The sequence below is a fragment of the Vanacampus margaritifer genome, chromosome 13 (genome assembly GCF_051991255.1).
Source record: "Vanacampus margaritifer isolate UIUO_Vmar chromosome 13, RoL_Vmar_1.0, whole genome shotgun sequence".
Taxonomy (NCBI): Eukaryota; Metazoa; Chordata; class Actinopteri; order Syngnathiformes; family Syngnathidae; genus Vanacampus; species Vanacampus margaritifer.
The window spans coordinates 16,942,023-16,968,223 of NC_135444.1; the positions used below are offsets into that span (position 1 = coordinate 16,942,023).

The following is a 26,201-nucleotide window of genomic DNA, read 5'->3' on the forward strand; positions in this document are numbered from 1 at the left end:
GTGAGCCATATGATCCACATGCACAAGACCAAAAATCACATCTTTTTTGTTGGATGCCTTAATAGGCTAGCCCGGACCCGGGATGGCTGGTGTGTGTTCGACTGTCGTCGTAATAGAAAATAAGCCATAATTTTGGCTTCACGGTACTGTCCCGCACCTAATGACAAAAAGCACTCCAACACCAGAAGTCACAGGTATCAAACGTACTCTTCCTCTGTTCGTACTCGTTGTCGTCATTTTCTCGCCATCACGCAGGCCCAAGTGGCCCTAAACGGTCCCCAGCCAGCCATTTTACAGACTATTAATGAGGAAAAAGGCCTTCATATGTTCTTCATTGTCGTTGTACTTTGCAGCGGTGTTTTTTGAAATTATTATTATTAGTGGTTCACTATTCACAAATATATTCATATTCTGAGCTATTTGCTAAGTAATTTGCCTTTTTGTGTTATTTTATGCTCTTTCTGAAATACCCTAAAGCTGTCACAAGAGGGGACTAAAGCCCTAGCTAATAGTTCACCGGCTATTTAAACACAAATGTTGGATGAACACATGCAGACAGATAATAAAACCGTCAAATAAAACATAATACCCACAGATGATATGCATTATTTATCCTCTGCAAAGAAGAACAATTACCTCAGCTTACTGGGATGTGGCTGCCTCCATGTATATCAGTGTCTGTATTATACTCTCCCCATTTTTATTTTTATTTTGAAGCTCCATTGTGTCATGATTAAAAAGGCTAATGTATTCATAAAAAAATATTTATGCTGTTAATCACAACTGTGTTAAATATTTAATAAAAAAACAACAATATTGCAGAAACATATTATTGGGTCTTATTAGATTGTGCAGGTGTCTATTGTGTAAAGTGTATAATTATGACAACAATTGCCATGATTTCTGCATGCAAGGAAACAGTAGTGCCTGTTAGTAATTTGTGTAATATACATAAATACAAAATTAATGGTGAACTAAGAAAAACTATAACTTTATAAGGAATATTTCTAGATGTTGTGATATTTACTGCCAGCAGGTGTCAGCAGAAACTTATACAATCCTGTTATTTTAATCACTTGGTCCCCCCCAGAAGCTGAACAAATATGAAACTAGTCATAATATTTTCATGAGTATTTGTATTGATAATGCAAGTTTAATACAAATGAATTGTATTTTTTATGTTGTCTATGATTCTGTGAAAGCTCTCTGTGGACCACGGCTTGTGCGGCAAGATTTGGCTACACAGATGTCCTGAAAAAAGCCTACTAGAACATTTGAGCTTTAGTTGGGGTTAATCAGTCACTTTAAATCGTATCATCAGTTATAACAGGGTGTGCAACCACATTATCTCAGTTTATTTTTTACTTCATTTTAAATCATGGGAAAGTTTTGAAAATATTTATCTTGGCCTCATTTTATAACATCACAAAAATCTGTCATTTGAACAGGGGTGTGTAGACTTTGTATACCCACTGTTATATGCCTGCGAGGTTGTCTCACAATTTTAAATGAATACACAAGGATACCCACTGTATACACAATACGTACTTAACAGGAACGCCTCGGTAGTGTTGACCTCTTCAGTTACATTCAAGGTCAGCGGAAATAATGACGTCGCTCCGGAGCATCCTTGTCAGAGGCCGCTGAGGCTCATTTACAGCTCGCTTGACTGGTGAAGCCTTTTAAGAAAACAAGTCAAGCTGTCTAGTTCCACCTGACGGGCCCAGTCATCTGTATGCGGGGCACATAAGTCAACTTAGCATAGCGCCCCGGCGCCGCACGCATCGTCTTGGTTCAGCGCACCTGAGATCGTTAAGATTCCGCACTGGGCGCCGGCTACTGTGGTCAAACACATAAGTAACACACGGGATTTTGTAGCAGTCCTCTGGAGATGCGGACGTGCGTGGTAATCCCCCATCTGACAACTATGTCAGTTCCAGAAGCAACACTGAGGCAGCTGTGTTGATCTACAGCGGTGCCTTGAGACTCAAGTGACTCAATTTGAATATTTTTTTTTTCAAGATATGAGCCGTCATTCGGCCGCAGACTTAAAATCCAAGCGCCGTATGTGTATGTGGCAGTGAATTCGACTCAGTTCACAACAAACAGCAGTTTGGCAGATGACACACACCCAGAAAGAGAAAATACATCTTCTCAGTAGTGTCTTGAACTCATTTGCTCCCAAAGACGTATTTATACGTTGTTGTTGTTGTTTTAATACTAGAGCATACATAAGGCTTTGATGCAGCCTCTGAACTAAAGAGAATGGTTGACGCAATGGTAGTTATTACAAAAACGGCCAGCAGGTGGCAGCAGAGTATAAGAGATCAATCAGGGCCATGTTGAAGAAAGTTTTCCCCCCACTGTTTTAAATATATTTGTGAATAATGATGAAACTTAGCTATATTCTAATGCTAATTACTGCAAAACGGAAACAGATACAAATACACTTATTTTTCCTGATGAAAGAAGAGACTCTAATCTTTCTTTTGGTAGGTGTTTTTATAGCAATAGAACACAATATTCTGTGGACCTTTCAAAATCAGTCAAAAAGTAAAACAGCCGGAAGCGAAGGGGGTTGCTTCAGTGAAAATGACTGGGAGTGAATGAGTTAATTATGTTTAAAAATGTCATATACGCCAACCAAATGTTAGTCACGACAGTTTGTGTGTCGAATCATTCACTTAAATGTATTTGTTGAACTATTTCCAGACTCAGCCTGTCAAGTTGGTCCGCAGACGTTCCCCTTCACTTCTCGGCCGCTATGGGCTTCCAGTCTGGCTGGTAAAAATGGATGTCGAGGTTCCGAGCCCAGTTGGCGAAGGCCATCTTCTCTGTGATGAAGCGGTGGTGACTCCCTCGCCGGCTTCTTTCATGGGTCAGGTACATGGCGCACTCGGCCGGGCCGGACGGCTCGTAGTAGTGATATGGCACTGACGGATTGGAGGGGGTTCTACGGGATATGTGAGAGTCAGGACATATTTATTTACTTTGCCTGCTAGTTTAATTAGCTCATTGGTAAACTCAGCTTGTACTTGTTATGTTACTTAAAACAAATTAGTATTCTACAGTTATGGTTGTCTCTTGAATTTGTCACAGAGGGTTAGCAAACTTGCTGTCGCCGGCGCCAGCCAGTTATTAAAAATGAACGAGGTGCGAGGAGTGTCATAAAAAAAAAAAAAAAAAAACGAGTGGGGCTGTGACAGAACAAACCATCTGCTCCTCTTCATGCACTATTTGTCTGAGTTGCTCAGACAGGAAGTGGCAGAGGTATATCCAATAGACAATCATCATCATCAAAATACATGTTAAATGTAAATGAAAATGCACCTGCAGTGGTCAGGTGGCACCATCCCATACACGTTGATCCGGTCGCATAGCTCCAGGGCCATGGCCATCGTGAACCAGCCAGTACTCAGCCAGGAGTTTGAACTTTTCCTGGACATATAAGACATGTTTATATTTCTGAAACATCAATCACTATATCCTCAAATAGTTAACACTGCACCCTAATCATCCAAATAAGACAAACTGCAATGATCTCACTTGAATAGATGCCGCGGTTCAAACATAACCCATTTTAACTCTGTTGCTAACCCATACAGCAGCACATACTGCTGCATGTAAAGTGTCTTTGAATTGCCTATTCAGGATTAAATCTGGAATCTAATGAATCTTGACTGCATAATTAGCAAATTAAAACGAACTACAATGATCTCACGTCAATTGGCGCTGAGGTTCAAACACAGTCCATTATAACAACACGGTCAGATAGGTAGGAATGGACCACTTTGACTGTATTATTATGGTTGTAGTTTGCACTACATTTTCCCTCATGTTGGTAACCAAAATATTAGAAACACCTCTTATCATGATGCGGTGTAGTTCCACACAACTACAGACACAATATGTATGATTTATGGTTAATATTATGTAATAACACAGTAATAAACATTGTAAAAATAAATTTGTACTCGACAGAGACCCTGTCAAAAGTGAGCTTGTGTACCTGATATATAAGATGGCGTGGACCAACAACCATATAGGTAACCTGCAGGCCTGTTCAAGAAATAGCTCACCAGTGATGGGACATTGTGATTTCCAAGGAATGTTGTAAAAGTTATTGTTTGAAAATGGATCACAGCTAGCGATTATACACAATGTCGACCTAGTTTCTATGCTAAAAATTTGAGAGAAATTTTTGGTCATCGTTAGCTTTGTAAGCTATAATCATCAAAATGATGAAAAAATGAGACCCTGAAATAAATTAAGATTTCCGGGATATTCCAATTGAACTGATCTCCCAGCGTAAATTTAACTTTGACATTTTCCCACGAATGAAGCGTTTACCTGTCAATGCCGGTTTCATTTTTGAAAAGTTCGTCAAAGGCCATCATTTTAAGTCGAGAAATGATATAAACTTTGAGGCTGGGCAGCTGCTGGTTCAACATCTTCAGATGGTTGTACACGTGGCCCCTGCCGTCCCGTTTCATGCAGCTGCTCGGCCCCCAGAAGACGAACACCGCGCCCTGGCTGGCGTTGAGCAGCTCCCGTTGCCTGCGGAGCACCCGCTGCAGGCTGGAATGCGCCACCACGCGTAGACTGGTGCGCCGGCCCACGTCCCGCTCGTAGCCCACGCTGGGGGCGTCGTTCATACGGATGACGCACTCGGACCGGTCGATTTCTTGGCCCCTCGCGCCGCCGACGAGCTGGCCCGAGCTGGTGACGAGGGCGCACGTCCTGCAGTGCATCCTTAGAGTCTACGAGCCAAATTGAATTGCATATAAAAAGTCTACACACCCTTGTTCAAGTACACTCTGCTTAGTGATTTACCTTGCGGTCCGAGACACCTGTGTAGCCCCCTAGTGTTGATACCAAAGCCATCTTTGGTCTCTTTCTCATGGCAGACGCAGGACCTTCTTTGTGTCGGGAGGATGAAGATGCTGAGGATGACCTGCCACCACCGGATCTCCTGTTGTACACCACCATCAAACCGGTAACCATGGTGACGACAATGATGCTACTAACCCCTTGGCACTGCAGCGGACGTAACACGGAGAGACAAACGCATCGCAATCAAGACTATGACAGAGATTAGTGAAACACAAGGCAAGCAACAGCACCCGCCCCCCTACCAAAGCAAAAAAGGCTCTGCCCACGTATTTCCCATCTCATTTATAATTACCAAGCGTATCCTCATTTTCCTCTCCCCTCGTCTGGAGCCTTCATCCTTTCTTGGCCAGAGCTCGCACGTAGCGTCGGTACTGCTCGGCACGCATGAGTGGGACCTCAGCGGCGGGCTTGAAAAGAAGCGACACTCCGGTGATGCTTCCCCCGCTCCTCCCTTTCCTCATACAAGCGTACGCATCCTCTACTCTAGTCCCCAGGATCCTAAACACCTCCGCATCTCTCGTGTGGCAAGTAATGTAAGGCAGTGTTTCAAAACTTGCATTGAGCCAAGGCATCAATTTTACATGAAAATTTTTTTCCGCAAAAAGTATAGTTTAAACACTGAAATAAAGATGCTCTCATCTCCATTTAATCAGGAGTTAAAGAATTAGCTGAACACGGGCTCGCTTTTTCGTGTCCAGTGGAAATCTAACACAAGACGCAGTCAAAATCTACGCAGAGGCGGGGTAGACCTTGTTTTGGTATTTTAGGACACGCAAGTGGGCACAGCATAGTAGATTTAAAAAAAAAAAAAAAGAGCATTTTTGTGCCATTGTGGGCCTGAAGAGAAGAATTCATTCACCGCCAGCATGCAAGAGTATAGTATAGTATAGTAAGTCCTCGAGCTACGTCGCACGCGACCTACGTCGTTTCGACTTTACAGCGCCCCGTGCCTCGTCTATAGCTTGTCTTTTTCCTTAGGGTGCCAATTCAAGCTCGGACCACGTCTGTGTATAGCATTTTGGTTCACAATGGCATGACCTGTATTTAAATGTGCTGCATAATTAAACACGACTCTTTTACTTTGTTACTTATTTTCGATTGTCAATTAAGACGGAAACAACGAAATGACACACAGATTTATGCGCTCCTTTGTTTAAAAAGCAGTACCACGTAAATCCCAGCAGGTGTCAGTGTTTCGCTTAATTTCCGCTGCCAAGCAAAAACAAAAGCGGCAGTATTTGTTTTAAACCGCTACCAATCAGACTTTGTGAATTATTCTATTATAGTGCCAACTGTCACTGATTCTAATATAAAAATAACGGCGAGGAAACTAGGACCGAACAAAGAAAAGACAGCGGTGGAGCCTTTAAGAATAATTAATGAAGTGGAGCTGTAAACACCGCTGAAGCTGAGCTGCGTGGCCGAAGCGAGCATCCTCCGGACCTGACGAGACCTCCGAGCCAGGTGGCCGTGTTTTGTTGCCCTCTAGCCCCCCACCCACCGTCCCCCCCAAACTGCACACCTCGACTTGTCATATGCGGTCCCCGGGTCCAAGGCGAAGAAGGTGCGGCATCGGTCCCGTTTAAAGAGTGCCATGGCTCGGAAGACGGACGTTCCCTCCGTGTACTATGGTGAGTGTTTTGTTGTTGTTGACTACATGATTGTCCGTCTTTTGTCGCCATGACAGCGCTCACCGGTACCCCACGATGGTTCGGAGGTGTCCAGTGAAGGAATGTTGAGACAAATAACGACAATTTCATTTTTTTTTGTTAATCAGTGCTTTCGATCCAGCACTTTCGGTTGAATTTTATGAACGCAAATGTGCCCGCTCTCGTTCTTTTACGTAAGTCGTGTGTATTTAAATGCATTCGTAATTTTTGTCGTCACCCCTCGTCGCTGCTGATGATTGATACATAAATGTGATGACAGTGATATCTCGCTCTTTGGGGCTTTTGTAGAAGGTATCAGTGAGTTGCTTCATCAGAGAACTGTGTTATTCTGAGTTTCTTCACAAAAGGGCAATAACAAAGGACTCAATGCGTGAGTTATATATATATATTTAAATAAAACGAAATGGTTTGTTTTAATGATGTCATTAATGGTTATAATTTGCAACTGGGATCTTAAAATGTATTAGTATCGTGTATTAGGATTGTGAATTAATTTTGCAGACATTTTCTGTAGGAAGTTAAGATTTGGAATTTTGGAAATATTCATAGAAGTTTGCTATGGGAATAACAGAAAGAGAAATGGAGGCTAATTTAATTGAAATGTATCACGGTCAAGCATAAACTATATTCAAGTTACCAACCTTCAATTTTGTCATTATTTTTTTTTTTCACAAAAAAAATTTGGGTTCTATTTTAAGGAAGTATCGTCCAGCCCTTTTAGAACAGAAATAATAATGAATGCTGAATATTATTTGGCATGCATCAATGGTTTGTTATGGTATGTTGTGGCATCTCCCTGCAATAACATTATATTAAGCGTTATTTAAACTCAGGGGATTTAACAACTATTGGTCACAGCCTCTTAAGGACATATTTGTAAGGTTCAGTATATGGGTTTATAGTACAGCTAATATTTTTGGTCTTCATATAATGTCAATTGTCAGCAGTTCCTAGTTGTTATTACAACAGCCGCCAGACTACTTTTACCACCATTGACAGTTTCTTTGATTCTGCCGAACGGTTCGAGACAGATTGCCACCCTAGACTGAGTCTCTTAGTCTCGTCCAAGAGTTCATCCTGTCACGGTGAAGTTTTTCTTCACCTCAATTCTTGTTTGTGCTGAAGTGTTTTTGAATCAGTGTTAAATAATAATAGTACTACAAATCTGAGTTTACATTTTGTTGACATGCCATTTGTCAGCTATGAAAAAAATACAGATCAGAATGTCATCCTGATATAGATGCACATATGGTTAAGTACATTGTTCCACCGGTCTCGCACCCAAGCTGTGCATGACAATTACAGCTCGGCCGTGGCAGCGCGTTGTCATGCGTCCTGGTGCCGAGAGCCCGCCGTGCCCCTCTGCAGTTGACCCAGGGCGTCCCTGGCGACTCGTGACGGCAACCCGTCAGTCGTAGTTTGAATGTCAAATGTTTGTTATTCTAAAATCCCATATAGGACGTTCTGCACTTACAAAAAAAGAACAGTTTAAAACGAACCTGAGCAATTATATAAAAGATGTTAAAATAATGCCTTCTGCTTTTTTTCCCTCCCAAACAGTGTGTTTGTATTTCACAATACAAAACTGTATATCATGCACAGAGTATAATACATTCATAATGTTTCACCTTCTGTACTAGTCAATTAATGAGCGGTGTTCAATGCATCAAGCTAATGGAGCCTTTTGTGTGAGCAAGTGGTAGAAAAAGTAATGGCCCTTTCATTCCCTTTTTTTTTTTTAAATTATCCCCCATTTGAAAATACTCTACGATGCTTGTTCCTCTATAGTAATAAATGCCAATGCAGCTCCCTTGTTAATCCTTGATTTAAGATTCTTGTGGCGTGCAATTACTGAAATTAAGATAATATCATAATCATTCAGGGACAGAGTATCTGACGCAACGAGCTTACTTGGTTCGAGTCACTAAAAAAAAATACAAGTCTGGTGCCAAGTTAATTAAGAAATTTCCCGCATGGGCAAGCTTCCCTAAATCCTGCATTCTCGCAGCGAGCCGACAGCCGCTCAAGAGGACGGTAAAATCAGATACCTCTTACTGGTGGACAAAAGTGAGGCTTCCCGTAGAAGTAGCCAAGGTCACATGGGCCGCAACAACACTTCAACCCAGCAGCACAGAGCAGCAGGCTAGCTGTCAACGGCTGACACGCTCAGACGCTAACGCCCCTCCTGGGGGTTACATCCCACCGCACATCCCCGGCGTTGTTTTGTTTTTTAAAGGGTTTTGCCCCCCCCCCCCCCATTTAAAAAAAGTACTGCCCCCCCCCCCATTTTAAAAAAAATTACAGTTAAGAGATTATCCTGTAGACTTGAACAAAAGCCCAGATTGCTGACCACTCCATCCTCCAAAGCTTGCTAATATTTGAAAAGATCCCTCTTAGTAAATTTAAAAGCACAGATCTCGATTGCTGACGCCTTAAAAGATTGTGCTTTTCTCTGGAGGGAGAGCGTGTGAGCAAGGATACGGAAAAGGGCAATTGAGAGCAACAAAAAGTGCGGGGGGGGGGGGGGGGGGGTGGTTATTATCTTGAAACAGCCTTAATGTGAGGAGAGAGAAAAAATGAGCCATCTGGTGCCTCTTAGCTGCAGTGATTGCTTCCGAGATGGAGTCCAACAAGAACTGTGGGCGACTGGTGTGACTATTTTGTGCGCGTGAGACTTCTGACTACTGTTTCTAAATACGTGTTGATAATGGTGCGCTGCGCACAGAATAGCTAACAGTCGTTCACAACAGCGCGATCGTTGACACTTAGTGAGCATAAAAGGGGAAGTCAACCCCCCCAAAAATGTATTGACAATAATATGTTATATGTGACCTCACTAGTCTAAACATGACGTGCTGATTAATATTATTTGTGGAATATTAGACAAGCAGCTAAATCTAGCCGTTTTTATCAGTATCAGAAGGCGGCCATTTTGCCACTTGCTGTCATAGTTGCTTAAGTCTCGAGTAACCACCAATCACAGCTCAGCTTATCCAAATAAGCCTCTTAATGGCGTAATATATTAACTTATTCACTCACAGCCATTTTCACTGAAGCAACCCCCTTCACTCCCAGCTGTTTTTCTGGATTTCGACTGATTTTGCAAGGCCCACAGAATATTGTGTTCTATTGCTATAAAAACATAGAACCAACCAAGAGAAAGATTAGAGTCTCTTTTTTCATTAGGAAAAATAAGTATATTTGTATCTGTTTGCAGCAATTAGCATTAGAATGTAGCTAAGTTTCATCATTAGTCACGAATCTGTATAGAACTGTGGGTAAATGAGCTTTTTTCAACATGGCCTTGGTTGATCTCTTATACTCTGCTGCCACCTGCTGGCCGGTTTTGGAATAAGTACCATTTCCTCAACCGTGCTCTGCAGTTGAGCTGCTGCATCAAAGCCTTCTGTATGCTCTAGCACAAAAACAACAACAACATAAAAACGTGTAAATATGTCTTTGGGACACTTAAAACATTTAAAATAGAACGTATTTATACATTTTTGGGAGCAAATGAATCCCGATGCACAGATTATTCACAAATCTATTTAAAACAGTGGGGAAAAAAACTTTTTGCAACATGGCCCTGGTTGATCTCTTATACTCTGCTGCTACCTGCTGGTCGTTTTTGTAACAACTAACATTGCTTTAAGCTTTCTCTTCACTTCAGAGGCTGCATCAAAGCCTTCTGTATGCGCTAGCATAAAAAACGTATAAATATGTTTTTGGGACCATGGTAGTATTTAAAAAAGAACATATTTATATGTTTTTGGGAGCAAATGAGTTAATATCATCACCCTACATAATACAGTATTTAACTTTGCTGATGAATCTAACCTCTGTTTTTCTTGTCTTTAAAGGTGAGCCACGCAAGTATGACCGAAAGTTCAAAGGGCCAATTAATAACAGGTATTCATTATTCTTCTACACTAACTATTAGGGGTGGGAATCTTTCAATGTCTCGCAATTGGATTTGATTCTGATTTTTGGGTGTGCAATTCGATTCAGAATCGATTTTCGATTAAGAACGATTTTTTTTATTCAAAATAATTTGATTGACAATGATATTTGCTTCAATCTATAGATGTGCAAGGAATTGTAATGATCTACTCCAGTCTGACTCGCTAATGCTAACGCTAATTAACACTTTTATCACTCAAAAGAACGGCTTCATGCAAAAAAAAAAAACTAACTTTTATTGGAATAACTTGATCGTGACTTTTTCCTTCTACTCTAATGTGGCTACAACTTAACAGTGTATTAGACCGTGTGGAACCACACTGCCCCTCAGTGGCCAAACCAGGTACAACATGAACAGCGCTCCAAATAAAGGCACACACAGACAAAGGCAAGATATAAATGAATAAAATCGATTTTGGGACATTTAAAATCGATTCTGAATCGGACTAATAGAGAAGCGCGATTCTTACGAGAATCGATTTTTTGGCACACCCCTAGTAACCTAATTTTTTGACCAACTTCTTTTGGGTCAGTGTAAAAACCGACATGCAGCGTTTATTTCCAACAACATCTGCCTAAAACTAGTGACGTGCGTGTATTGATTCTGACTATTGTGTAAGCTTTCTGCCTGGGAGGTGACAGATTGATCGTTTTGTCATGCTAGGTTAACACAAACGGAGGTGAATTGCTGTCCGCGCTCTCTGTTTCACCACACAAATCAATGACCATAAGTCAAACTGGTGGTGGGAGTTTGTCTGATGGCCACACTTTGTCAAGGCAACCATTTTTGATACGGTTCTTGTTTTGGATTTGATTATCTAGTGCAGGTGTTCCTAATAAATTGGCTCATGGGTGTTGAGGGATTCCAGTGGCACAATGCAGAAGAGATTTTTGTATTGAAGCACTAGCAAACCTCCCTGAGGGTCTCCGCGGGCTTTTTGTGGATTCTTTTGATGATTTAGTCATTTTCAGAGGTAATGCGGGATCTTATCTGGGTTCAGTTGGATGTCTGCAGGCTTCTATGAGGGTGTTTTGGCTTTCAGTCCTGCTGTCTTCTTTACTCCCTCGTCTGCAGCGCAAGTCTCTGCTCCATCTGGGTAAAGGCACCACACATACTTTGATGTTTCTTTGGCTGAGAGTCTTTCTCCTAATGAGAGCCTTCAGAGAAGATACTGTACAGCACACACGTCTTATTTTCACGCATATTTTCATACGGTATTGAAATCGAAAATCGCATTGCTCGTGAGAAATGTCACTTTTGAAATGCATGCACCGTCCAGTTTGTACCTCTGAACAAAATGAGCTCACAGAGCTACCAAACTTAATATAATGAACATTATTAACTCATTCACCGCCATTGACGGCTATAGACGTCAAAAATTCATTTGAACTATTTCTATTAGTTAAACATTTTTTTCCCACTTTTGAAAACAAGAATGTGAAAACCTACATTTTTTATTGTACATTTAGAACAGATATACAATTCATGATTAATCATGAGTTAACTAGTGAAGTCATGCGATTAATTACAATTAAAATTTTAATCGCCGGACGCCCCAAATTTTTTTAAATCTTTTTTCTTTTTAAATCGCGTCAGGTGAATATTTTTTTTCATTGTAATTAATCACATGAATTCAATAATTAACTCACGATTAATCACAAATTTCTGTTCTAAATGTATAATATATATTTTTTATAAGTTTTTCATACTCTTATTAACAAAAAGGAAAAAGTGGAAAACTAATAGAAATAGTTCAAATAATAAAATAAAATAAACAAAATAAAACTCAGTTCATTGAGGGTATGCAAGAAAAAAACATTTTAGGAATGTCAACATAAATTAGAATAAACGTGTCGCGTGTGTGATTGTCGGCACGCTTTGGAAGCTACTCTACATTGCTTTGTGGGATGCGGCGGCCATTTTGGGCCACATTTTGGGCCAGCAGTATCCACCATTAGTGAACGTAAACAAGGCTGTTTAGTCTGCTAACTAGCTAGCTAGCTGTCACGACCTAGCGGTTCCTTGTTGCGGGAATGGACTGCTTGGTCACACCCACAGCATAGACCAAGTCTGCAAAAAAAAAAAAAAAAGTGGGGTTGCCAGCCAATCGCAGGTTTCTGATACTTTCCCCACAGTTTTTTTTTCTTTTTCTTTGCAGGAGTCGCACAGATGTGATCTGCGGTCTTATTTTTGCTATCGTCATCTTTGCCTACGTCATACTGGGCTTTGTGGGTGAGTGATTATATCACACATTTTGTAATCACACAAAATGCATTTTATGTGGATTCACTAAGACAAAAAAAATAAATAAAGAGTTCATCAGTAGTTGGAACACCAACGACAGGAGTGTAAGTGGCCACAGCATGAGATGAAGTTTCCCGCAGCCTCGCGAGCGTGTTTCATATCAGGGTGGCTTATTCAACAAGATGTGCGCTTGTGGGAAGTGCGGGGGTGTTGATAAACTTGGCTTCCCCAGAGGATGGCTTATTCTTTTAATAAACAACACAGCATTATCGTACGGCTCACCGCATTGTGCCCTCACTTACATCCTCGTCTCAAGGTGATGCATTCGCAAAAGGATCCATGAAATATACAAAAGCAATCCCTCGAGTTTGGCTTCGAGTTATTTAGCCCTGAACTTGACTTCCTCTACCTGTGCTGGGTGGAGTGTCCAGTTTGCTTCTGACAGTCAGTCCTTCGTGCTTTCAGCCTGGTCTAACAGCAATCTCGGGAGATTCATCCATCCGACCGACAGCAACGGAGAAGTCTGCGGGCAAATGCAAAATAAGTCAGTCTTCACCTTCCCTTAGTTTGTCATCATCATCATCATCACAATCTGATATCAAATCTCTCTCTTTGCTGACCCGCAGAGGCAAAACCAAATTGTTCTACTTCAACATTCTCAAATGTGTTGACCTATCGTTGAATAACTTTCAGTGCGCTACAACCCAGGTACCCCCCTCCCCCCAAAAACACACACACAATCTCCATCCACTGCATGCTTTATGTGCCTCCAACTTTTCCTCCACGCTCGGTTATGCAAGATTGACGGGCCTTCTCATTAAGACGATGTGTTGTGTTGCCTCCCCCAGATCTGTGTATCCGAGTGCCCTGACAAATTTCTGACACTAAAGGAGGCCCGGAAGTCGAGCGAATGGGATAAATATAAGGCATTCTGCAAAACACAATTAAAAGATACGCAGGTATGAGACTTCTTTTTTTTTTTTAGCCCCATCTGTCTGCAGATCACCATGTAAACGAAAAAGCAAAGCATCTCGGGTTATATACACACACACACACACACACATCAGCCACATTATTATTAGGTACAGTAAACATTAGATGATGCAATAATGTGCATAGCAACAAAAAGAAGAAAATCAGATTGCTCAAGACTGATGGATTAGTCTGTACATACAACTGACTGATGCGAAAAATATTTTTTGCGTGTAGTTAAGTTTCCAAACGTCCAAGAAAGACAATATAAGCTGTCCTATAAAGGTAGGTGTTTGTTGCTAGTTGACTAGCTGCATAAATTCACTCTCCGCAATATTAATATGATAATCAGATGATGGGTTCTGGAGAAATTGAGTTTTTTTTTTCCATGTTGGAATAAATGGCCATTTTGGAGAATGTTTTATTTTGTGGGCTAATAAACGATATAGATAGAAAATGTGGTCAAAAAACACTTCCAGGTTTGGGGAATCCAGGTCCAGAGAGAACAAACCCCGAAACAGTTTGACTTTAGACACAGGTGCTTCTACTTACTACTCTATGGAGGACCCAAACTGCCAAAATTCAAAATGAATAAATGACTAAATAAATAAATAAATGTCTAAGTGAAACAGAAATCTTTTGGGAATTAATTAAAGACGCTAATATTAATGCAACTTTAGATGGAAAACAGCAAAGGAACGCTACGGTTGATCAATAATTACAAAAGAAAACTCATGACGTCGTCGCACGGCGCAGACGCTTCCTGGTCTTCTTCTTCTCCTTCTTTTAAATTACTAGTGGTGCACACCTTGATGGTGTATAGCGCCACCTACAGCGGCGGAGTCCCCTCTCAATATTTGCAAAAGAAGAACATATGGAAACGGGCTACATGTCCGTTTTGCGCATTTTTAGTAAATTCGCTTAACAATTTCTAAACAGGGGCAGATGCATACCATTTTCTTTATTACTGGAATTTGTACTGTACTATTCTATTCTCTGCTTAGTAGAAATATGTTAACATAAAAAAAATTGAAACAATTGGTTGGAAACCTGACTAGTGTCTTTCATTTCTGTTTCTACTCGGTGAGGGTTTACTGTAGTCTTGTTGACAGCAGTTTGTCTTCTTTACCAGACTGAAGAATGCCCATCCATGATCTATCCAAGCTCACCTTGTAAGTCCAAGCACAAGCACACGTCGTTAGTCATTTCTTCACCATACCGCTTGAAACATGTTTCTATTTTTTCGCCCCCCCCCCCCCCCCCCCAGTTCTTAAGCGGTGCTTCCCCAGTTTGCAGACGAAAATGGGTACTACATCTATAGGCAATAGTACTAAGTTGGGTGTTGGCCACGATTCTGTTTACGTCACGGATTTGAAAAAAGCTGCCAGGTAAGAGCTGTTTACCTGCAAATCTTAACCTTCGTAGATGAGTGGCACCCACATGGACGCAATATGCATAAAATGAATAAATACTGTCCTTCTAATGCCCTTTTTGCTCTACCTCCCACATAACAGCAAACTGACCGATTTTCTGCACGCTAAAGATGTGAGTGAGAAGGTCTTTGAAGATTTAGCAAATTCCTGGGAATGGATCCTGATGTGAGTTTACTTGCTACGATGCCGTATTAGGGCCACATGTATATATGTATATTATATATATATACAGTATATACACAAACTTGCCACTTTATAAACTTGCAAATTTAACACTATAAAGTAGCAAAATTTACACTTTATAAAATTGCAAATTCATGAATTTTTCTCGCAAATTTGCCACTTTCTAAAATCGCAAATCGACTTTAAAAAGTGGCAAATTTACCACTTTATAAACTCGCAAATTTGATGCTATAAAGTCGCAAAATTGACACTTTATAAAATTGCAGATTTACAAGTTTTTCTCACAAATTTATCACTTTCTAAAGTCGATTTGCGAGTTTATAAAGTGGTTCATTTGCAACTTTCTAAAATCGCAAATTTGTCACTTTATAAAGTGGCAAATTTACGAGTTTTTTCTCGCAAATTTGACACTTATAAAGTGCCAACTTTATGAACTCGCAAATTTGACGTTATAAAGTCGCAAAATCGACATTTTATAAAGTTGCAAATTTACGGGGGGTTTCGCACAAATTTGCCACTTTATAAAGTCGTAAATCGACTTTATAAAATGTCAAATTTGTCACTTTATAAACACGCAAATTTACGACTTTATAAAGTGGCAAATTTGTGCGAACCCCCCCGTCGATGTGATTGTGAAATGTCGATTTTGCGACTTTATAACGTCAAATTTGCAACTCGCAAATTTGACGTTATAAAGTCGCAAAATCGACATTTTATAAAGTTGCAAATTTACGGGGGGTTTCGCACAAATTTGCCACTTTATAAAGTCATAAATCGACTTTATAAAATGTCAAATTTGTCACTTTATAAACACGCAAATTTACGACTTTATAAAGTGGCAAATTTGTGCGAAACCCCCCGTCGATGTGATTGTGAAATGTCGATTTTGCGACCTTATAACGTCAAATTTGCAACTCGCAAATTTGACGTTATAAAGTCGCAAAATCGACATTTTATAAAGTTGCAAATTTACGGGGGGTTTCGCACAAATTTGCCACTTTATAAAGTCGTAAATCGACTTTATAAAATGTCAAATTTGTGCGAAACCCCCCGTAAATTTGCGACTTTATAAAGTGGCAAATTTGTGCGAAACCCCCCGTCGATGTGATTGTGAAATGTCGATTTTGCGACCTTATAACGTCAAATTTGCAACTCGCAAATTTGACGTTATAAAGTCGCAAAATCGACATTTTATAAAGTTGCAAATTTACGGGGGGTTTCGCACAAATTTGCCACTTTATAAAGTCGTAAATCGACTTTATAAAATGTCAAATTTGTGCGAAACCCCCCGTAAATTTGCCACTTTATAAAGTGGCAAATTTGTGCGAAACCCCCCGTCGATGTGATTGTGAAATGTCGATTTTGCGACTTTATAACGTCAAATTTGCAACTCGCAAATTTGACGTTATAAAGTCGCAAAATCGACATTTTATAAAGTTGCAAATTTACGGGGGGTTTTGCACAAATTTGCCACTATATAAAGTCGTAAATCGACTTTATAAAATGTCAAATTTGTCACTTTATAAACACGCAAATTTGAGGCTATAAAGTCGCAAAATTGACACTTAACAAAATTGCAAATTTACAAGTTTTTTCTTGAAAATTGGCCACTTTATAAAATCGCAAATGGACTTCATAAAGTGGCAAGTTTGACACTTGATGAACTTGCAAATTTGACGCTATAAAGTTGCAAAATTGACACTTTATAAAGTTGCAAATTCACAAGTTCTTTCTCGCAAATTTGCCACTACTGTACATAAAGTCGCAAATCGACTTTATAAGGTTTTTTTCTCTGAATATTAAACCACGCAACCCCCCCACCCCCTCTAAAAATATATATATATTTATACGTGGCCTTAATGCGCCGTTGCTACATTCAACATTGCTAAATAAATCATATCTTGATGGATTGATTTGACTTTCTGTTCAATGGCGTGGTTGCACTTTGCAGAGGTATGGCAATCTCGATGGTGGTCAGCCTAATCTTCCTCCTGCTGCTGCGCTACATTGCCGGCCTGCTGCTGTGGATCATCATCTGGGCCGTCGTCATTGCCATCGCTTACGGTGAGTTTCACGCGTGTTTACCCGATGTGTTTCACAGGTGCGTTTGATTCTATTGACGTGGTTGCATTTCAGGTATTACCCACTGCTATTTGCAGTACCATATACGTAGCGGGAAGATCGGCTCCGGCAGGACCATCTATGATATCGGCTTGCAGACGGACTTTGGCGTCTACCTGGAGCTCACCCAGACATGGCTCATTTTCAGTACGTTTGTACGATTCATGCAGTTTGTAGGATAAACAAATGACAAAATCAAATCAACGTGTGGTCTTGTTTCAAAGTGATTTTGCTAGCTGTGATCGAGGGCATCATTCTGCTTATCCTGTTTTTCCTGAGGAAGCGGTTGCAGATCGCCATTGCGCTGCTGGTGGAAGCAAGCAAGTAGGTACTTCACTTTGACCCCGCAGCTGCTGCCACCGCTGGTAGAAGGCAGAACACTGAAATGTGATTTCAATTCGATTCACTTTTTCTTGTTTTTTCAAGCTACAGCGTAATATTCACTATGTAGAGTAACATTTACAAATATGACAGAAAATTACATCATAACTCAAAACATACTGTTTTTTATTAGAGTGCAATTAATCTAATAATGTAGAGACACGAACAATTCAAGGTACTTTTTGATTATTATTATTTTTTTTACAAAAGTAGTTAAAAAAGTACTAGTGTTGGATATATTGTTATGTGTAATAATATTCTGCAAAAAAAAAAAAAAAGTCATATTTTTTATCCAAAAATATCTTTCTAACTTTCACACTGATTTGCCTGCCCATTTAGGGCTGCTCGATTATGAAGAAAATATTAATTACAATTAATTTAGTAATAATTTAAATCATGATTAGCACAATCATTTGTTTTTTTGGGTACAAAACAAAAAAATATTTAAACATAAAAAATATTAAGACAAATACATTTCTTTGAAACACTGTAATTATGTGAGTTCCTTTTTGGACCAAACAATATTTATTAAATTAGTCATTTTAAAATCATAAAAATGTGCAAATATATACATTTAAACAACTCAAAATTAGGATTAATAATCTTATTTTTGTTTACGTTTATGCCGATTTTGTAATTGTGGAGTGTAATAATTGAAATTGTAATTGAATTTCAATTAATTGCACAGCCCTATGCTCATTCTCCATCAAACCAAAGATTGTATGTAAATTGTTCTTCATATTTTTGTCATACTTAACTTGCTGAGCGAAAAATATGTATAAATTGAATTTCTTCAAAGTAACAGTACCTATTCATTTTATTTAGGGCCATGAAATACGTCATGACTGCTCTTATCTACCCCGTCTTCACCTTCTTGCTGTTGAGCCTCGTCATCGCTTATGGCGCTGCCGTAGCAAGGTATCCTTGTAAACTCTTGTGGTCTGGTTGGTGGTGGAGTATAAATGATCAAATGGGGGATGAAATGTACTTATACAGTGGGAAAACAATTTAACAGACACAGATATGACGAATTTTGGATTTGGATGGGTATAAAATAGTCCGTCGTCCACTCAAAATGGTCTGTTAGTAACAGAGGTGGCCGCTCTGAGCTGAAGTACTCACAATATTCCACAAGATGGCGCCAAAGCCCCATCAAAATTGGTTTTAAAGACGTACTGTATATCGAAGTGATACGTCACGACATAAACACAAGCTATTCATGTGTCAGTTCGAAATGACATTAATGTGTTTTGGGATCATGGTTTGTTGTATATTTATGGTTTCAATGGAGGGAGCTACAATTTTTCATCAGTGCTAATGCACGGCTAGTTCTGTTGTATGCTAAGCTAAACTGAGCTAAGCTTTAGCTAGTGTCCTATCAAATATTTTAGATACTAGTGTGCTTTTCCTGGTAATTAATTCTCTAGACAAATTAGATAGATAGGCTTGCCCTTATATTTATTGTACATATAAATAGCTTCCCATTTATAATTATGTTCCTAATGAAGAACATCTTTTAATGTTGTTCAACTTTGAAAGTACCACTAAGTGTGCCTTCATTTGTTTTAACTTCAGCTGCTTAGCGACGTCCGGCGTCGCCACCTACACGATTATACATGAAGAAGGTTCAAAATGCCAGTTAAGTGAAGAGGAGTGCCATCCAAAGGTTAACCTTACATTTTCCTTTGCTACTCTTGGAATGTTTATCTGAACGTTTGACATGACACACCAGTGGTTTTAATCTCGCAGACGTTTGACCCGAAAACACTGCCGGCCGGATGTTCAAAGTCCCGCTGCCTCTTCAAATCCTATCGGGACGACGACTCCTACCGCAGCTATGGCTTGCTCCTCCAAGCGTTCAATTTGTTTGCGCTCCTGTGGCTGGTCAACTTTATACTGGCGCTCGGCCAGTGCACCCTGGCGGGAGCCTTTGCCTCCTACTACTGGGCCCTGAATAAGCCCAGCGACATCCCTGCCCGCCCGCTCTGTACGTCTTTCAATAGAGCCATAAGGTAGGTGGCTGAAAGGACAGACAAGCGCGCGCAGCAACAGTGGCTAGCATGCACTTGATTAAGCTTCATTAGGTTTTTGGTTCAGTGATACTTAGACACGCTCATTTTTAAATGAAGTCATCCCTGGCAAATGTTCACTCTTCATTAAATCACTTCATGTCTTTTGTGTAGAACGTATCCTCCATTTTTGATTCCATCTCGTTAAAGAAATTCTGAATGCAAACAGGTAGGCTACTGTTTACTGCATGAAAAAGTATTTTCAATGCTTTCAAATACAAGACAGCCATACATTTTTAAATACCACATCCTATAAACAATTGATTCTGTGTAGCAAACCTTATTCATCATTCTAATTGTTTTTTTGTTGTAATTTAATCAATGGGTCTATATTTGTTTTATATATATTTCCCCAAAAATCAGCCCAATATGACCTTTGAGGTAACACAAGAGAAGAGTAAAATATATGAAGTCCTTTATAAAGAACAGCCACTGTTCACTCGAAAAACAGTCAAAAATAACCCAAATTGGGTGTTTTTTTTTTTTTAGTTATTTAACCCAAAAAGTTGGGTCAGACGAATAACCCACAAAATAACCGTTAGTTAATTACAAGCTGGGTCACATTCAAAAGCAACCCTTTTTTGAGGGGGGGGGGGGGGGGTAGTTATCATTTGACCCAACTTTTTTACCCAAAAGCCCACAAAATTTGGTCACATTAAATTAATGACCAGCAAAGGAACAATATTTTATTTTATTTTTGCGGGTAATTCATTTGATCCAGTTTCTATCGTTAGTTGAATAACCCAATTAAATTGGGTCAAAAATGATCCCAACTAACTTTTTGAGCTATTTAACCCAAAATGTTAGGTCAAATTAAATTAATAACCCACAAAGCAACCATGAGGTTGCTTTGTGGGTTATCATTTGGCCCAACTTTTTGGGTTAATTGAATAACCCAAAATTAACCCAAAAAGTTGGGTGGGTCCCTTTTTTGACCCAAATGTTTTCAGAGTGATACACTCTTAAAACTGCTGGGACATTAATAACTCAATTTGGATCAAGAATTGGATGACCTGTGAACTTTGGACATTTTGACCCAACTTTCTGTTGATGCAAAACAGCCCTCTTTTTTGCGCAAAACAACCCAAAGTTGTTAGTAAGTGGGTCGGTTCAATTTGTGATCCAACTGTTTTTCGAGTATAGTACAGACGTGTATAATGTTAAGTTTAAATAAATATATGTTGATCATTTTTGTCTGTTTTAATTATTTTTAAGTTCTTGGTAAGTCACAGTGTCATCACAGGTGAGAACAGGCCTGTGGGCTACTCAAGTTGTCCCTTGGCTAACTAGTACGTGCTGGCACTTTTATTTAAGACAATGCATATATTATTGAGAACAAAAAGGTTTGCTACATCTCGCCTTGTTCTCTCTCCTCCGTTACATGCCGAGGAAAACAATTCATTTGAGGCAATTGACTTGAAAAAGGCAGCAGTTTACTCAACTCTGCAAGCAGCCAGTTACTGTGAAGAGCTGGGAGTGGCATTAAACAGCTTAAAAGATTTGCTTTGCTGCTTCTTGCTGCAGTTTCCACGTCGGCTCGCTGGCCTTTGGTGCGCTCATCCTCTCTGCGGTGCAAATGATGCGCGTCTGCCTCGCGTACCTGGAGCGAAAACTGAAGGGTAAGCTTAAGAGTACTCGGGGGGGGGGGGGGGGGGGGGGATTCCAACTTTCCCCGTGACTTCATCGACTCCAAAATGGAATGCGTGGCTCGTATTTTTCTTAGGTCAACAAAATGCATGTGCTCGCTTCATGATGTCCTGCCTCAAATATTGTTTCTGGTGCCTGGAACGGTTCATCAAGTTCCTCAACAAAAACGCGTACATCATGGTGAGTGAGACTTTTTTTTTTTCTCCAGCTTTGCGGGTTGCTTGCAACTAACGAGACTCGTCTTCCCAACAGATAGCAATATATGGAAAGAGCTTCTGCACCTCCTCCAGGGATGCTTTCTTCCTTCTGATGAGGAACGTTATTCGGTAAGCTTTTTCTTTATTGCCGTAGAATTTCACTCATTTTGACTATGATAGATATTGTAACATTTTTAATACTTCATTTTATTTTATTAACCATTGTTACACATTATTAACATTTTAATTCTTTATATTAACCTTGTCGAAATGTTTTGTGTCCTGTGCAGAGCAGATGGTGTTGATTTCGGTATAATCTGACCTAAACTGGGTCATAAAAAAAGTTCCTTCTCAGCGCTTTGTGCGAAAACACATTTGGTCCTTGAGAACAGAATCTGTTTTGAACACCCACATCTGACTCTGTTTTCGCCATCGCTCACGGAAAAGTACCAGAGAGTATGTTTTGTCTACAAATGAAAGAGAGGAGGTCTTTTTAACTATAAGAAACCGTTGTGCACGCGGAAGAGACACATTTGACGCTCTGAATCTCACGATGTTTAAGTGATGATAGAGGCGTTTATCTGTCCAGAGATCTCTGATTGATTAAAAATCATTTTTGCAAAGGTGTATTTTTCTTACATTAAATCTATCTTCATTTTTGGAACACACAAAGAGGACAAAATTCTTTTATTCCTCTTCAACTAACACTTGGTTAGTTTGCAAGCTTGATGGTTTCCGGCAGGCCATTTGATAACCCAAACTGTGGCAAATCTATTTCTGTATCTGAATGTAAGATTTGTGTCCAGCAAAAATATGTATTTATTCAACAATATGCACGTTTTTGTCCTTATTTCAAATGTCGGATTTGTCTTTTATAACGTACAATATGTACATGAAAACAATTGTTTTTGTGTCTCTGCCTGCTTGCAGGGTGGCCGTCCTTGACAAAGTAACAGACTTCTTGCTATTTCTGGGAAAGCTTCTCATTGCAGGAATTGTCGGTGAGTCCGCCAAGTGAGCCCTTTTGATTCGGTCTTGTGTACTTGCACTTCCAGTTTTCCTGTAAATTGAGCATTCCATTGAACTTGTTTTCCTCTTTGGTTTCATGTGCGCCAGGTGTGATCACATTTTTCTTCTTCACCCAGGAAGTGGATGGGCTATTCGTAAACTACTACTGGGTCCCTCTGGTGGTAAGGAATTTTTATGAATGCCTTACAGAAAATCTTGTTTTGTACATTTGTAAATGTTTATTTTTACCTAAAAATGTATTTTAAAACAGCTTTTGAGTAATGTAGGCCTTTTATCGTTTGTGTAAATTGCATTTATCATTTTTTCTTAATAATTGCTATATTGTTTTCAATTACATTTTGTAGTAATTTTTTTGGGGGGGGGGTTTGGTTTGGTTGGTTTGGGTTAAATAAAATACAGGAAAAAAAATTCAAAACACATGTTAGTGACAAAAGAAAATCGGCTATTTTGGGGGAAAAATAAACAAAAATAATGCATTTCTTTTGTTAGGGTAAATGGGACCTCCTTAAATCATTCACTCCCAGCCATTTTCACTGAAGCAACCCCCTTCGCTCCCAGCTGTTTCCCTGGATTTTGACTGATTTTGCAAGGTCCACAGAATATTCTGTTCTATTGCTATAAAAACATGGAACCTACCAAAAAAAAGAGAGTAGTCTCTTCTTTCATCAGGAAAAAATATATTTGTATCTGTTTCTGTTTAGCAACAATTAGCATTAATAATAATAATTCACAATTATTTACAAACCTGTTAAAAAAAATGGCAAAAAGAGCTTGTTGCAACATGGCCCTGGCTGATCTCTTCTACTCTGCTGCCACCTGCTGGTTTGTAATAACTACCCATGCTTTAAGCGACTTCTTTAGGTCAGAAGCTGCATCAAAGCCTTCTGTATGCTCGAGCATTAAAATTTATTTATTTTTTTAAAAACACACACGTTTAAATACGTTTTTGGGAGTGAAGTATTAAAAAACGTTATTTATATTTATATGTTTTGGGGTTTGAATGAGTTAAAAAAAAACAAATTTTGTTTTTCTGTGTTTCCTAATAATTCAAAATGTTAATATTACATATACATTAAGTGAGGTTAAGCAATAGAACGAATGGATGATTATCACCTTTTTTTTGGCCCTAATCCTTTTTTTGGTTCCCTATTCTTCCAGTTGGTGGTATTGGGATCCTACTTGGTTGCTCATGGCTTTTTTAACGTTTACGCCATGTGCGTGGACACATTGTTCCTGTGCTTTTGTAAGTAGCCTTATTTCCCAAGACACAGACCTGTAACCCTATAAAGCCCGAACCATGAAATATATGAGAGAAAATTCAGATTCTTTGTAAATACGGTATTTATTGGTCCTTTTGAACGAACAAACAAATCAACTCCCACATATAACTTTTGATTTGTGTCACATTTGATCATATAATAATAAACAGACAAATCTAACATATTAGTATTTCCAAAAATCAAAACGAACATTTCCCACCTTTAATAAGTATAGGTGTCTCTCCTTTGTCAATTGGGGTGATACTGCCCTCTAATGGATTATCTATGTAATGCATGTGTTTTAATGGGGAAAAATATAATACTCATGAAATAGTGCTCAAAATGTCTTGTATTTAATATGATACGTTTGACTTTATAGGATTAAGCGCAGACTTAACATCACATAACGTTTCATTTGAAATGTTAACGATTCCTCCTTTCAAACTTTCTCTTCTACCAAATCATGGCGCTCATCAGGCGAAGACCTGGAGAGGAACGACGGTTCCGCCGCCAGGCCTTACTACATGTCTCCAGATCTGTGCAACATCTTGGGCAAAAGCAACGAGCTCCCAACTTTTAGCAGAAGTAGTAGTAGTAGTGGTGGTGGTAGTCGTAGTAGTGGTAGTCGTAGTAGTCGTAGATCTTCCCGGAGAGCAACTTGTTGCTGTTAGTAAAAACAAACTGATGAACGACACTCGACTGCTCACCAGGACGTTACGAATCTTTTTAATGCGTCTTCAAGGGCATGAAGAAAAGGACATCTGCGTTGAGCTCCTCACTTTGGAATGGTCGTCCTTTTTTTTTTGTTTTGTTTCCCTTTTCCTGCATTCTCTGCCTTACCGATTGCAAACACAAAATGAAGGACCGACGCGGGGCTCCTGGCGGTATAAGGCAACTACCATATGATAAGTGGCGGCGTATTTTGGTCTTCTGGTGTAATATGTTTTGTATGCACTTTCACTTTTGCAACGCAGCCATGTTAAAATATCGGGGTGTCATATGTCGACGTCTACATCCAATAATTTTTTTTGTATTGGTTTCATTGGTCATCTAACCAGAGATGTTTTAATGATATATATTTTTTAATAAAATCACATTGAAACATTTTGGTATTACACAATTTCACAAAGAAATAAAATGATACAAATGTATGTAACCTATTTTTACTCTATATTTAAAAAAAAAAAAAAGCATCCAGATTTTCAATCTTGAGGGGACAAAATGCCGTACGGCTCCCACTTCTCAAATATCAAACATTCAAGAGAGTTAATTGATTTGTTCTCAAGCTATTTATTAAACTTGGAATTGGTTAATAAATATGTAAAAATAAGAGACAATGTGGGGACAGACCAATAATATTGATTGGTGGAAAAATGACAAATTTGACCGTATTTGGTTATGTGAGGTTTACAACTGACGGCAATAATGCAAGTTTCAGATTCCTGTGGGATGTGTGACCCCCCACCCCAAAAAAAACAAATATTTTTCTATTGTGAAAATAAAACTTATGAATACATTTGTGCAGAAAAAAAAGTATTTATAATTGTGTTCTGTTAGTTTTCCATAGAAAATTATTATTTGGCCATTTATCCCAAAATTATTTGGTAGATATAAACGAGAAAGAAAAAAAAATCAATATATGGCCGTTAATTAAATGTGGATTTTTGGTATTTGTTAATTGGCCCCGTCCCTATCCGCTGCAAAGAGCAGGAGTACACTGAAAATTATTTTTTTTTAATAAAAAAAAAAAAAGATATTTTTTTTCCTCCTTCTCCAATAACTCTTTTTAAAAAATCCTCAAACCTTGGGAGGAGGAGATTTTTTTTGTAGCAAAGTTCATATTGCAAAAATACAAAATTGATTGCCTCTTTTTTTTATGGGGGGGGGGGTGGGGTTTACGAACACACAGACATGCTGATCCAAACAAAAAAAATGGTGTGTATTATTTACCAAGTTGTGACATCATTGCATCATCTTCATGATGCTCATGTGTACTGTACTGTAAACCAGACCTGGTGGGAGGTCAAGACTCAAGGGGGAGGGTTGATGGAGTTTTTATGTGCCTCGTTGTGGGGGAAAGAAAGATTAAATTGTTGTTGTGGTTTTAGAGCTAACACCGCAAACTTTTTGCGATACAGTTTG

General features: G+C 39.3%; 2 protein-coding genes across 5 annotated transcripts; one reads left to right on the forward strand and one right to left on the reverse strand.

Moving 5' to 3' along the window:
* Nucleotides 1-2,325: 2,325 nt before the first annotated feature.
* LOC144063019 (alpha-N-acetylgalactosaminide alpha-2,6-sialyltransferase 5-like) lies at nt 2,326-14,509 on the reverse strand. Of its 3 annotated transcripts, none has more exons than XM_077584914.1 (7): nt 14,293-14,509; nt 13,178-13,291; nt 9,923-11,616; nt 4,834-5,037; nt 4,351-4,760; nt 3,331-3,438; nt 2,326-2,953 (listed from the first exon to the last, which is right to left on the reverse strand). In XM_077584914.1, exons 3-7 carry the CDS (start codon nt 9,923-9,925, stop codon nt 2,749-2,751), a joined length of 930 nt encoding a protein of 309 aa, XP_077441040.1. In that variant the 5' UTR covers nt 9,926-11,616; nt 13,178-13,291; nt 14,293-14,509; the 3' UTR covers nt 2,326-2,748. The 3 variants fall into 3 exon arrangements, with proteins under 3 accessions (XP_077441040.1, XP_077441041.1, XP_077441039.1); XM_077584915.1 differs by having other exon boundaries at nt 14,463-14,488; XM_077584913.1 differs by lacking the exons at nt 9,923-11,616; nt 13,178-13,291; nt 14,293-14,509 and adding an exon at nt 5,186-6,096 and having other exon boundaries at nt 2,328-2,953.
* LOC144063016 (choline transporter-like protein 5) lies at nt 6,393-25,919 on the forward strand. 2 transcript variants are annotated; one of them, XM_077584904.1, is made up of 22 exons: nt 6,393-6,524; nt 10,424-10,472; nt 12,683-12,756; nt 13,234-13,312; nt 13,395-13,476; nt 13,617-13,727; nt 14,873-14,912; nt 15,008-15,128; nt 15,255-15,338; nt 17,308-17,420; nt 17,493-17,624; nt 17,702-17,801; nt 18,684-18,776; nt 19,434-19,524; nt 19,608-19,870; nt 21,452-21,546; nt 21,651-21,754; nt 21,827-21,900; nt 22,702-22,772; nt 22,888-22,961; nt 23,959-24,043; nt 24,537-25,919. In XM_077584904.1, the coding sequence occupies exons 1-22, from the start codon at nt 6,488-6,490 to the stop codon at nt 24,728-24,730; spliced, it is 2,166 nt and encodes a 721-aa protein (XP_077441030.1). In that variant the 5' UTR covers nt 6,393-6,487; the 3' UTR covers nt 24,731-25,919. The 2 variants fall into 2 exon arrangements, with proteins under 2 accessions (XP_077441030.1, XP_077441031.1); XM_077584905.1 differs by having other exon boundaries at nt 22,917-22,961; nt 24,537-24,685.
* Nucleotides 25,920-26,201: the final 282 nt, after the last annotated feature.